At 50.9% G+C, this 14,605-nt stretch overlaps 1 protein-coding gene across 1 annotated transcript in view; it reads left to right on the forward strand.

Moving 5' to 3' along the window:
* Window positions 1-14,605, forward strand: part of LOC142289656 (zinc finger CCCH domain-containing protein 11A-like) — a 182,035-nt gene that overhangs the window by 73,236 nt on the left and 94,194 nt on the right. Inside the window, exons 10-11 of the mRNA XM_075333608.1 lie at window positions 2,845-2,937; window positions 11,559-11,630. Of these exons, the coding sequence (XP_075189723.1) occupies window positions 2,845-2,937; window positions 11,559-11,630 (165 nt within the window). The remainder of the gene's footprint in view (window positions 1-2,844; window positions 2,938-11,558; window positions 11,631-14,605) is intronic.

A 14,605-nucleotide genomic window follows, 5' to 3' on the forward strand; every position in this document is an offset into this window, starting at 1 on the left:
TTGCTCCAGACTGGCCCAGGCGAGCTTGGTACCCAGACCTGCTCAGTCTGTCCGTAGAGGTGCCGTGGCATCTCCTGGACCGTCCAGTCCTTCTCTCACAAGGTCCGTTTTTCCGCCAGAATTCTTTAGCTCTCAGATTGACGGCGTGGCTCTTGAGTCCTGGATCCTGACGGCTTCCGGCATTCCTCCCGAAGTCATCTCCACTATGACTCAGGCTCGGAAGTCTTCCTCGGCCAAAATTTACCACAGGACTTGGAGAATTTTCCTGTCCTGGTGTCGTTCTTCCGGCCACGCCCCTTGGCCTTTTACCCTGCCGACCCTTCTGTCCTTCCTGCAGTCTGGTCTGCAGCTAGGACTATCCCTCAATTCCCTCAAGGGACAGGTCTCGGCTCTGTCAGTGTTGTTCCAGCGGCGTATCGCCCGGCTGGCTCAGGTGCGCACCTTCATGCAGGGCGCATCTCACATCATTCCGCCTTACCAGCGGCCTCTGGATCCCTGGGACCTTAATCTGGTCCTCACGGCCTTGCAGAAACCCCCTTTTGAGCCCCTTAGGGAGGTTTCTTTGTCTCGTCTTTCACAGAAAGTGATCTTTCTAGTGGCCATAACTTCCCTCAGGAGAGTCTCTGGCTGCGCTCTCCTCGGAGTCACCTTTTTTGGTTTTTCACCAAGACAAGGTGGTTCTTCGTCCATCTCCGAACTTTCTTCCTAAGGTGGTATCTCCTTTCCACCTTAACCAGGATATTTCCCTGCCTTCCTTTTTGTCCGGCTCCTGTTCATCGCTTTGAAAAAGCGTTGCATACTCTGGATCTGGTGCGGGCGCTCCGGATCTATGTGTCTCGCACCGCTGCTCTTAGGCGGTGCACCTCTCACTTTGTGCTGACCACTGGTCAGCGTAAGGGCCTCTCGGCTTCTAAGCCGACCCTAGCTCGCTGGATTAGGTCGGCCATTTCCGATGCCTACCAGTGTGCTCAAGTGCCTCTCCGCCGGGGATCAAGGCACACTCGACCAGAGCTGTCGGTGCCTCTTGGGCTTTTAGGCACCAGGCTACGGCTCAGCAGGTCTGTCAGGCTGCCACTTGGTCCAGTCTGCATACCTTTTCGAAGCACTACCAAGTGCATGCTCATGCTTCGGCAGATGCGAGCTTGGGCAGGCGCATCCTTCAGGCGGCTGTCGCCCATTTGTGAAGTTAGGTTTCGCCTACTTCTCAGTTTTCTGTTTATTCCCACCCATGGACTGCTTTGGAACGTCCCATGGTCTGGGTCTCCCATAAGGAACGATGAAGAAAAAGAGAATTTTGTTTACTTACCGTAAATTCTTTTTCTTATAGTTCCGACATGGGAGACCCATCACCCTCCCTGTTGCCTGTTGGCAGTTTTCTTGTTCCGTGTGTTTTTCACCGGCTGTTGTTGTAGACAGAGGTTCCGGTTGTTCCGGGTTTTGCTCTATCTCTACTTGTGGGTGGATGTCCTCCTTCAGCTTTTGCACTAAACTGGCTATATTTGGTTATCCAGGGGGTGTATATGCTAGGAGGGAGGAGCTACACTTTTTAGTGTAGTACTTTGTGTGTCCTCCGGAGGCAGAAGCTATACACCCATGGTCTGGGTCTCCCATGTCGGAACTATAAGAAAAAGAATTTACGGTAAGTAAACAAAATTCTTTTTTTTTTTTTCTAGCACAGTTTTGTCCCAAAACTGCCTGGAAATCCTTGTGCCAGCAAAGAGAGAATCCTGAAAGTTTTGCACATAAAAATAAATCTGTAGCATGCCAAATTGTTTAGCACCTTTTGCAGTGTTTTTCCACCCCAGAATGCATAGAAAACTCATGTAAAAAAAGGGCACTGAAAACTCAGCATGTGCACAAAGCCTTAGGGTATTTGGATGTAGATATTTCTGCACATCTTGGCAGTAAAAATGCAGAGGCAAAACACACGTTTTTTGCTGTGCTTCCATGCGTTTTCTAGCAGTTTTGGACAGCGATGAATGCAATAGAGATAGATACAGACATGTAATTGCACAACCCCCCAACAAATAATAAAATTACATCATGTGGAGCTTATTTTATAAATGAAAAAAACAGACATGGGCTGTTTTTGATAACCAGCTAAGGTAAATAAGACAGTTGAGAGACGATACTATCATGCTGAGAGGGTCCATAGGCCTTTCACAGCCTCCCCAGAAGTGGCGCATCACATTAGATGTCCTAATTCTGGCACTGCGTCTCTGTACTGAGTTAGAAATGGAGGCGTATGATAAATGCCTCTCCATTATTAACACCAGGGCTTGATGCCAGGTTACACTACACAGCCAACATCAAACCAAACCCAACTACCACACACACACACACACACACACACACACACACACACACACACACACACACACACACACACACACACACACACACACACACACACACACACACACACACACACACACACACACTATAAATGGTATTTAACCCCTTTACAGCATATGAGGTATATTTACATCATATGTTGTGCCTTTGATGCGGGCTTGCATGCTGAGCCCACATCTCTCCCTGCACATATGATAGCTGATTTAATCAGTAGTCATGTGCGTCTAACTGTTAACCAGTTAAAACGCAGCACATAGGCAATAATTTTCTGCACCATATCTGCAAGTCAGAAATAAGCAACGTGTGCACGACATTCAGGATTCTCATGGGCTTTGCTGGCATCAGGACTTTCATCAGGTTTAGTGACGTGCACAAAAAAAACGCAGAAAAAAATACGATAACGCCAATGCGTACACACAGCCTTTACATGTTTGTTTCTAACAATATGAAACCTGTTTATGAAGGCTTTTCTGTTTCTTTTTCAACCAGATTCCACAGCTTCTTCAGAAATGTTTGTTTCATCCTACAACCAAAAAGACCACAGCGTTTCATTTCAGCGGACTGTCAAGTTCACCCACAAAGGTAACCAGATGATGTTTTTTGTCCATCTATTAATAATTTTCTGAAGAGCCCTTTTCTTTGTCGCTCCATTGGGAGACCCAGACAATTGGGTGTATAGCTTCTGCCTCCGGAGGCCACACAAAGTATTACACTTTAAAAAGTGTAACCCCTCCCCTCTGCCTATACACCCTCCAGTGCATCACGGGCTCCTCAGTTTTATGCTTTGTGTGGAAGGAGGCACACATCCACTCATGAATTCTCAGATTAGTTATATCGGTTAAAAGAAAAGTGGGCCCCCACGGGGCCCCCGGCATGTTCCCTTCTCACCCCACTAAGTCGGCGGTGTTGTTAAGGTTGAGGTACCCATTGCGGGTACAAAGGCCGGAGCCTCATGCCGTCTCCTTCACCATCCCTTAGCGGCTCTGGGAGAAGTGGGATCCTGAGCGGTCATCCATTCACTGGGACCGTGCTCCCTCCCCAGCCCCTGTGGGAATCTGTCGGACAGGAGTTTATTTATCCTCAGGGACCGGGCCCTGCATCACTAAGGTACTCTGTATCCCCATGGGGGATGTGCATGGAGCACCTTCATCCCGGACGCTGCAGCAGCTGCTTATTTGTGACGGCCGGCGGACTTCCGCGCCGACCGCGCCTGTTTGTCGGCCGCGGTCTTAAATTTAGTCCCCGGCTTCAATTGCGGCCTAGTAGCAAAACTCCCGCCCCCGGGCCTGTCTATCAGGGGTAAGGGCGGCCGGCCTGACGTCGGCTTTGTAGGCCGGAGCATCCTGTATGTTTCCTCCCCCCTCACTGATCACTGTGGGGACTCCAGATTCCCGCACTTTTTCTAACGCCGCCCACGGCTCCACTCCTCCCCTGAGAGCTCCGGCAGCCATTTCTTTGGCATTCTACCTGTGGAGGATTTCCTGGAAAGAGCTCTGCAACGCTGGGAGACCTTAGGGTGCTGGAATAGATACTATATATATTTATATATTTTTCTGTTCGGTCGGGCTGTATACCCTTCCCATATACCCTCAGTGATCACTCTCCTAGGAGACAACAGCATGTCGTCCACAAGGAGCAAGGGTGCCAAGGCACAGGGTTATTTTGCAACCTGTACCTCTTGTGCGGCTAAGTTACCTGCGGGTTCCACCTACCCTCACTGTGAGCAATGCTCAACCCCTGTTTTGCTTCCTCAACCCGAGCCTCGGTCACTAGTGGGCCCCTCGGCTCAGGTAGAACCCCTTGCTCCCCCTGTCCAGGCGGCAGGGACAGAGTTTGCAGTTTTTGCTGAAAAACTCTGAGTCACTCTCACAATCCATGGCTCAGTCTATGGACAAATGGTCTGCCAAGCTGCTTGAAGCTTTGCAGTCCAGACCGGTCCTTACACAGGCCCCGGCCCCTGTTGGATCGTCGCATCCAGGCCCCTCTGTCCGCGCCGCAGCGCGCCCCCAGGGGGGGCCCTAGGTCTCACGTGGAGGACTCCGGCCCGGACGACAGTCCCAGACCGGCTAAGCAGGCCCGCTGGGAATCTTCCCCGACTTCTTCACGCTGCTCGGGTTCCCAGCGTGAGGACTCTCTGGAGGACGAGGCGGACGTCGCAGACGTCGCAGCTCAGGGCTCTGACACTGACGTTGCTCTCAATCTTGATACACCTGAAGGGGACGCCATAGTAAATGACCTTATCTCGTCCATCAACCAGGTGTTAGATATCTCTCCCCCGCCGCCACCGGTAGAGGAGTCGACTTCTCAGCAGGAGAAACACCAGTTTCGGTTCCCTAAACGTACACGGAGTGCGTTTTTCGATCACTCTAACTTCAGAGATGCTGTCCAGAAGCCCAGAGCGGTTCCGGACAAGCGCTTTACTAAGCGCCTTACTGACACACGTTACCCCTTCCCCTCTGACGTGGTTAAGGGTTGGGCTCAATGTCCCAAGGTGGATCCCCCAGTCTCTAGATTGGCGGCTAGATCTGTGGTATCGGTTGCAGATGGATCATCGCTAAAGGATGCCACTGACAGGCAGGCAGAGCTCCTGGTAAAATCCATCTATGAAGCCACGGGCGCGTCTTTTGCCCCGGCCTTTGCAGCCGTGTGGGCACTACAAGCTATCTCAGCTTGTCTGGCTGAGATTAATGCAGTCGCACGTAATTCTGCTCCGCAGGTTGCGTCTTTGACTTCTCAGGCGTCAGCTTTTTCTTCCTACGCCATGAACGCAGTTTTAGACTCTGCTAGCCGTACAGCGGTGGCATCCGCTAACTCTGTGGCAGTCCGTAGGGCCATGTGGCTGCGCGAATGGAAGGCAGACTCGGCTTAAAAGAGGTTCTTAACCGGTTTGCCGTTTGCTGGCGACCGCTTGTTTGGTGAACGATTGGATGAGATTATTAAGGAATCCAAGGGAAAGGACTCCTCCTTACCCCAGTCCAAACCAAAGAGACCTCAGCAACGGAAAATACAATCGAGGTTTCGGTCCTTTTGTCCCTCCGCCAAGCCCCAATCCTCTTCGTCCAGCAGGCCGGAGAAAGGCCAGAGGAACTCCTATGCGTGGCGGTCCAAGTCACGCCCCCAAAAGGCCGCAGGAGGCACTGCTTCCAAGGCGGCCTCCTCATGACTCTCGGCATCCCCGAACCGCATCCTCGGTCGGTGGCAGGCTCTCCCGCTTTTGCGACGCCTGGTGGCCACATGTTCAAGACCGATGGGTGAGAGACATTCTGTCTCACGGTTACAGGATAGAGTTCAGCTCTCGTCCCCCGACTCGTTTCTTCAGAACATCTCCGCCCCCCGAGCGAGCCGATGCACTTTTTCAGGCGGTGAACGCTCTGAAGACAGAAGGAGTTGTGATCCCTGTTCCCCTCCAGGAACATGGTCGCGGCTTTTACTCCAACTTGTTTGTGGTGCCAAAGAAGGACGGCTCGTTCCGTCCCGTTCTGGACCTCAAACTGCTCAACAGACATGTGAGCACCAGACGGTTTCGGATGGAATCTCTCCGCTCTGTCATTGCTTCAATGTCACAAGGAGACTTCCTAGCATCGATCGACATCAAGGATGCTTATCTCCATGTGCCGATCGCACCCGAACATCAACACTTTTTGCGTTTCGCCATCGGGGACGAACACCTTCAGTTCGTGGCATTGCCTTTCGGCCTGGCGACAGCCCCACGGGTGTTCACCAAGGTCATGGCATCTGTTGTGGCGGTCTTACACTCTCAGGGCCACTCGGTGATTCCCTACTTAGACGATCTTCTGGTCAGGGCACCCTCTCAGATGGCGTGTCAGAACAGCCTTTCCGTCGCTCTGGCGACTCTCCAGCAGTTCGGATGGATCATCAACTTTCCAAAATCCAAGTTGACACCGACCCAATCACTGACGTACCTTGGGATGGAGTTTCATACTCAGTCAGCAGTAGTCATGCTACCGCTGGACAAGCAGCTTTCGCTGCAGGCAGGGGTGCAATCTCTTCTTCGGGGTCAGTCACACCCCTTGAGGCGCCTCATGCACTTCCTGGGGAAGATGGTGGCAGCGATGGAGGCAGTGCCCTTCGCGCAATTCCATCTGCGGCCACTCCAGTGGGACATTCTCCGCAAATGGGACAGGAGGTCGACTTCACTCGACAGGAACGTCTCTCTTTCCCTTGCAACCAAGACGTCACTTCAGTGGTGGCTCCTTCCCAACTCTCTATCGCAGGGAAAATCCTTCCTACCCCCCACATGGGCTGTGGTCACGACGGACGCGAGCCTGTCAGGGTGGGGGGCGGTTTTTCTCCACCACAGGGCTCAGGGAACCTGGACTCCGATAGTCATCCCTTCAGATCAATATTCTGGAGATAAGGGCAGTGTATCTAGCCCTATTGGCCTTTCATCGGTGGCTGGAGGGCAGGCAGATCCGGATCCAGTCGGACAACGCCACTGCCGTCGCATACATCAACCACCAAGGCGGCACTCGCAGTCGTCAAGCCTTCCAGGAAGTCCGACGAATTCTGCAGTGGGTGGAAGCCACAGCTTCCACCATCTCCGCAGTTCACATCCCGGGCGTAGAAAACTGGGAAGCAGATTTTCTCAGCCGACAGGGCATGGACGCGGGGGAATGGTCTCTTCACCCAGACGTGTTTCGAGAGATCTGTCGCCGCTGGGGAACGCCGGACGTCGATCTCATGGCGTCACGGCACAACAACAAAGTCCCGGCATTCATGGCCCGGTCTCAAGATCACAGAGCTCTGGCGGCGGACGCATTAGTTCAGGATTGGTCGCAGTTTCGACTGCCCTATGTATTTCCTCCTCTGGCGATGCTGCCCAGAGTGCTGCGCAAGATCAGGTCCGACTGTCGTCGCGCCATTCTCGTCGCCCCAGATTGGCCGAGGCGGTCGTGGTACCCGGATCTGTGGCATCTCACGGTGGGTCAACCGTGGGCGCTCCCAGACCGCCCAGACTTGCTGTCTCAAGGGCCGTTTTTCCATCTGAATTCTGTGGCCCTCAACCTGACTGTGTGGCCATTGAGTCCTGGCTCCTAGCGTCCTCAGGGTTATCTCAAGATGTCATTGCCACTATGAGACAGGCCAGGAAACAAACGTCCGCCAAGATCTATCACAGGTCTTGGAGGATCTTCTTATCCTGGTGCTATGATAAGGGTTTTTCTCCCTGGCCCTTTGCCTTACCCACTTTTCTTTCCTTCCTTCAATCCGGAATGGACAAGGGTTTGTCTCTCGGCTCTCTCAAGGGTCAAGTATCGGCGCTATCCGTATTTTTTCAAAAGCGTCTAGCCAGGCTTCCGCAGGTCCGCACGTTCCAGCAGGGAGTTTGCCACATAGTCCCACCTTACAAGCGTCCGCTGGAACCCTGGGATCTTAACAGGGTGCTAACGGCTCTTCAGAAAACACCTTTCGAGCCGCTGCGGGATGTCTCTTTATCACGTCTTTCGCAGAAGGTGGCATTTCTAGTGGCAGTTACATCGCTCCGTAGAGTGTCGGAGCTGGCAGCGCTGTCATGCAAAGCCCCCTTCCTGGTTTTTCACCAGGATAAGGTGGTTCTGCGTCCGGTTCCGGAATTTCTCCCTAAGGTGGTATCCCCTTTTCATCTCAATCAGGATATCTCCTTACCTTCATTTTGCCCTCATCCAGTTCACCAGTGTGAAAAGGATTTGCACTCGTTAGATCTGGTGAGAGCTCTCCGGCTCTACGTGTCTCGCACGGCGCCCCTGCGCCGTTCAGATGCGCTCTTTGTCCTTGTCGCTGGCCAGCGTAAGGGTTCACAGGCTTCCAAGTCAACCTTGGCTCGGTGGATCAAGGAACCGATTCTTGAAGCCTACCGTTCTTCTGGGCTTCCGCTTCCTTTGGGGCTGAAAGCCCATTCTACCAGAGCCGTGGGTGCGTCCTGGGCATTGCGGCACCGGGCTACGGCTCAGCAGGTGTGTCAGGCAGCTACCTGGTCTAGTCTGCACACTTTCACGAAACACTATCAGGTGCATACCTATGCTTCGGCAGACGCCAGTCTAGGTAGGCGAGTCCTTCAGGCGGCGGTTGCCCACCTGTAAGAGGGGGTCGTTTTCGGCTCTTTTTATCGAGGTATTCTTTTACCCACCCAGGGACTGCTTTTGGACGTCCCAATTGTCTGGGTCTCCCAATGGAGCGACAAAGAAGAAGGGAATTTTGTTTACTTACCGTAAATTCCTTTTCTTCTAGCTCCTATTGGGAGACCCAGCACCCGCCCCTGTTCCCTTCGGGCTGTTTGTTCTTTTGTGTACACATGTTGTTCATGTTGAATTGTTCTTTTGGTTCATGGTTTTCAGTTCTCCCAACATCCTTCGGATTGAATTTACCTTAGACCAATTTATAAGTTTCCTCCTTCCTGCTTTTGCACCAAAACTGAGGAGCCCGTGATGCACGGGAGGGTGTATAGGCAGAGGGGAGGGGTTACACTTTTTAAAGTGTAATACTTTGTGTGGCCTCCGGAGGCAGAAGCTATACACCCAATTGTCTGGGTCTCCCAATAGGAGCTAGAAGAAAAGGAATTTACGGTAAGTAAACAAAATTCCCTTCTTTCCTGAAAGTGTTAAAGAAAGTAATTCGAGGAACTGCTTTGTCAGAACAGTTGTCCTTCCTTGGGTTGTGCTGATTTTGTGTGGGTATGTGTAATATATAGTGTACTATATATAAGTATATCACAAAAGTGAGTACACTCCTCACATTTTTTGGAAACATGTTATTACCGTATTTTTCGCTTTATAAGACGCACCGTATTATAAGACGCACCCCAAATTTAGACATAGAAAAGGTAAAAAAAAAAAAAAATGGGGTCAGTCTTATACTCCAGTGTTCTCTTACCGGAGGGGGGCAGCAGTGGTGGTGAAGCTGGGTCACATGAGGCAGAAGTTGTGCTGGCAGGTGTGGTGGGTCCGTGGTGGCAGGTGCGGTGTTGGCAGGTGCGGTGGCGGTCCGTGGTGGCGGCGGCAGCAGCGGCGGCGGGTGAGTCGTGCAGCAGGCCTGCTGCACGAGAGTGTCTGCGGTCCCGGTTCAAATGATGGCGCCTGGAGCGGCGCATGCGCAGATTAAGCGCTCATCCAAGGGCTCCATCTGCGCATGCGCTGACTCCCGGAGCGGTGCGTGCACAGATGGAGCTCTCATCTAAGAGCTCCATCTGCGCACGCGCCCGGCGCCATCATTTGAAACTGGGACCACGGACAAACTGACTAACCTGCTGCACAGCTGCACGCACCGATTGGCAGCCCGCAGGCTGCCCGTGCACTCTGCGTGCAAGTGGCCGGGTACCTGTGCGTGCGGGTGGCAGCCAGGTGCCTCTGTGAGGGCGGCAGCCGGGTGCCTATCTGTGCTGGCTGCCTACCCGCACACAGGCACCCGACTGCCGCCCGCACAGGCACCAGCACCCGACTGCCACCCACATGCAAGAACAGGTACCCGGCCGCTGGCACGCACCCACAGGCACCCGGCCGCCCGATCGCCGCACAGACAGGACCCCCAGGTAAAGCTATATTCGGATTTTAAGACGCACCCCCCCATTTTCCTCCCAAATTTTTGGGAGGAAAATTGCGTCTTATAATCCGAAAAATACAGTATATCTTTTCATGGGACAACACTGAAGCTATGACACTTTAATACAATATAAAGTAGTCAATATATAACTGTAAATTTTTGGTGCCCTCCTAAATAACTCAGCACACAGCCATTAATGTCTAAATCGCGGTCAACAAATGTGAGTACACCCCTCTAGTTGAAAATAGGCTAATTGAGCAGAATTAGGCTATTTCCTTTCCCGGTGTCATGTGATTCACTAGTATTACATGGTCTTAGTGTACATGGGGAGCAGGTGTGTTACATTTGGTGTTATCACTCTCTCACTCTCTCATACGGGTCACTGGAAGTTCAACATGGCTCCCTCATGGCAAAAAATTATCTGAGAATCTGAATAAACAAAATTGTTGCTCTACATAAAGATGGCCTAGGCTATAACAAGACTGCCAACACCTGAAACTGAGCTGCAGCACGGTGGCCAAGACCATACAGCGGTTTAACAAGACAGGGTCCACTCAGAACAAGCCTCGCCATGGCTGACCAAAGAATTTGAGTGCCGGGAGTCAGTGTCGTATCCAGAGGGTGCTTTTCAAAATAGATTTATGAATGCTGCCAGCATTACTACAGAGGTTAAAGAGGGGGGAAGAGTTAGCCTGTCAGTGCTCAGACTATACACTGCATCAAGTTGCTTTGCATGACTGTTGTCCCAGAAGGAAGCCTCTTCTTAAGATGATGCACAAGAAAGGCTGAAAACAAGCAGACTTTGGACATGGATTACTGGAATGATGTCCTGTGGTGTGATGACAGCAAGATAAACTTATTTGATTCAGATGTTGTCAAGCCTGTGGGGCAGTAACCAGGTGAGGAGTAAAAAGACAAGTGCCTACAGTGAAGCATGGTGATGAGAGTATCATGGTTGGGGCTGCATGAGTGCTGCTGGCTGTGGGGGGAGCTACAGTTCGAGGGAACCATTGTCAACGGATACTCTGACATACCCAAGCAGAGCACAATGCCCTCCCTTTGAAAAACTGAGCTACAGAGCAGTATTACAACATAACTACCTCAAACACCCCTACAAGATGACCACTGCCTTGCTAAAGATACTGAGGGTAAAGGTGCTGGACTGGCCAAGAATGTCTCCAGACCTAATCCGTATTTAGCATCTGTGGGCCATCCTTAAACAGAAGGTGGATGAACACAAGGTCTCTAACATCCACCAGCTCTGATGTCATCATAGAGCAGTGAAAGAAGATTTCAGAGGCTCCTGTGGAGCTCTAGTGAACTCCATACCCAAAAGAGTTAAGACAATGCATTAAAATAATGGTGGCCACTCAACACATTAAAACTTTGAGCACAGTTTGGTGATTTTCACTTAGGTGTGCACTCAGATTTGTTACATTAGTGGCTGTGTGTTGTTATTTAGAGGGAACACCAAGTTTACACTGTTATACAAACTGTACACTGACTACTTTATATTGTATCACAGGGTCATCTTCAGTGTTGCCTCATGAAAAGATAATAAAATAGTTACAAAAATGTGAGGGGGTGTACTCACACTTGTGATATGGTGTGTGTGTGTGTGCGCGCATGTTTGAGATAAATATCTGAAAAATATTTTTCTTTTCAAACAGATTTACCCGTGAACCTTAGTTTGGCTCAAAGATTGGGAAAACGAAAGAAATTCCAGGAAGACAGTCCATTAGGTAAATGCATTTACTGCTTTATTTTAAGAACTATTATGTAATTACATGTAAAATTTGGCCTTTCTTGGATGTACTTGTATGTTTTAGATAAAGTGTAATAGTCTGTTTATTTTTTTTCATAAATTAAGAGTATACATGAAAATCAGCAACTTTGTGATAACAGATAAATCTGATTTGTTCTCTGCCAGAACTGATCAGTCATTATCAAAATTCTTAATTGTGAGGTAAAATCTGTATTCGGTAAAGACTTTCCCATTACTGAGAGAGAAGATGGCAGGTGATCCTGATGAGATTCTGACGGAAGGAGGAACTAGGCAGAGCTCCGCCACCTTATACATCTTTTAACTAGAACATAGAATTACATCTGTAACATTCTCATCTATTATTTTAGTGGCAAAATGATATTTTTTCATGTTATAACAACCCAATGTTATACAATTCCATGAATCACCTGAGGGTTAAAATTGCTCACTACACCCCTAGATGAATTCCTTAAAAGGTGTAATATCCAGAGTGGAGGTCACTTGTGGGGGGTTTCTGCTGTTTTGGCATGTCAGGGCATCTTCAAATGTGGCATGGCGTCTGCAACCTATTCCAGCCAAAATGGCGCTGCTTCCCTTCTGAGCACTACTGTGTGCCCAAACAGTCGTTTTCCACCACATATGGGGTTTTGGCATACTCTAGAAACTGTATGATCCATTCTCTCCTGTTACTGTTGTGAAAATAAAAAAATGAAGGCTAAAGCAACATTTCTGTGGGGTAGGGAGAATGATGGGTAGAGAGAAAAATAAAAATATATTTCTTCGTCGCTCCATTGGGAGACCCAGACGATTGGGGTGTATAGCTACTGCCTCCGGAGGCCACACAAAGCATTACACTAAAAAGTGTATGGCCCCTCCCCTTCTGGCTATACACCCCCAGTGGGATCACTGGCTCACCAGTTTTCGGCTTTGTGCGAAGGAGGTCAGACATCCACGCATAGCTCCACTGTTTAGTCAGCAGTAGCTGCTGACTATATCGGATGGAAGAAAAGAGGGCCCATATAGGGCCCCCAGCATGCTCCCTTCTCACCCCACTGGTGGTTTGTAAGGTTGAGGTACCTATTGCTGGTACGGCGGCTGGAGCCCACATGCTGTTTTCCTTCCCCATCCCCCTGAAGGGCTCTGAGGAAGTGGGATCTTACCGGCCCCAAAGCCCTGAGGCCGGGCTCCATCCACAGACCCATTGAACCTGCTGGATGTGGAGCGGGAGTGCCGTTCAGGGACATGGCCCTGCACCATTCAGGTACTCTGTGTCCCCGTACACACAGGCACAGCACACTCCAGACTTGCTGGGTGTGCTAGTGCGCCGGGGACAGTAAAGGGTTACAGTCACTGCAGCCTAGCTGAGTGACTTTATTTATTGGGAACTACCGCGCCGGACGCTCCGGGAGCGGCGGCGCGGCTGGGACTTGTAGTGCGCCGGGGACTTAGCGCCGACCGCGCTTTTACGGCGGCGGCGCTTATAAATCCAGTCCCCGGCTTTTGCGGCCTAGCTCCGCTTCGTTCCCGCCCCCACCCTGTCAATCAGGGTAGGGGAGAGACGCTGTACAATCAGCAGCGCCGAGGGCTGGAGCCTTATTTACATGCTCCAGCCCTCTCACTGGACACTGTGGGACGCCGGTTTCCCGCTCTGACTTGGGGCACGCCCACGGCCCGCCCCTACTCACACGAGCAGGAGAAGGACGCCGGCAGCCATTCCTGCAGTCCGAGCTGATCTTAGATGGCGACACTCGGACTCTGGGCAACCAGGCACAGGACTAGGGCGACCACACACCCGCTTATAGGCGGGCGGTAAGCGGCACCTGAAGTGCTGACACTAAATACCGCAGTTTTGTCCATTTGTATTTTGTGCTTACACTGCATAGGTCGCTATTTTTGGCTATATGCCCTCTTAGATGGCGACACATCAGCAGCAGGGAAGCATGGGTGCTAAGGCACAGGCTTTCTAGGCTGCGGGTATTGCACGTACTGAAGTGTTCATGTGTATTTATGCTTGTATGCTATACACTGCACTGTACGGTCGCTAGTCTTGGCTATATTAGCCATAGAATGGCTAGACTACAGCAGCAGAAAAGCAAGGGTGCTGAGGCACAGGTTTTTTTCTATGCTGCTTGTATTGCAGGTGTTGCAGTGTTCATTGGTACTTGTGCTTGTATGCTATACATTGCACTGTATGGTCGCTATTCTGGGCTATATTCCCCTAGATGGCTAGTCTACAGCAGCAGAAAAGCAGGCTTTCTATGCTGCTTGTATTGCATGTGCTGCAGTGTTCATTTGTACTTTATGCTTGTATGATATACATTGCACTGTACGGTCGCCATTCTTGGCTCTATAAGTCGGCAGCAGCATATAAGCAACACAGGCTTTACATGCTGTTTTTACTGCATGTGATACTGTTCCACGGCACTGAACCCCATTGTGTGCAATGCTCCCCTGTAGCACTTGGTCAGCCGGGGTCTCTACTTGACGTGGCCAAAAGAACCACCTCTCAACCCTGTCCAAGGACAGGGACGGAGTTGCAATGGGATAGAGTCTTGCAGTCCGGACAGGCCATGGGCAATCTGGATCATTGCTCCCTGGCCACCCTCAATTGGAATAAAATCGGTGCTCCGGGGGGGTCCCAGGAAGACTCTCTGTATGATGAGGCAGACGTAGCTCATCAGGACTTTGATCCTGACACCGCTCTCACTCCGGTTATACCGGATGGTGACGCCATAAGGAATGATCCTAGAGCGTCCATCAATGGAATGTTGGCTCTTTCTCCCTCAGCTCCCCCAGTGGAGGAGTCAGCTTCACAGCAGGAGAAGTCCCATTTCAGTAGCTCAAACGTATATTGAGTATTGTTCTGGCCACGCTGACTTCAGAGAAGCAGTCCAGGAACACCACGCTTCCCAGATAAGCGTTTTCTCCAAACGTATTGAGGATACACGTTAT

Source organism: Anomaloglossus baeobatrachus, chromosome 2, assembly GCF_048569485.1.
Source record: "Anomaloglossus baeobatrachus isolate aAnoBae1 chromosome 2, aAnoBae1.hap1, whole genome shotgun sequence".
Taxonomy (NCBI): domain Eukaryota; kingdom Metazoa; phylum Chordata; class Amphibia; order Anura; family Aromobatidae; genus Anomaloglossus; species Anomaloglossus baeobatrachus.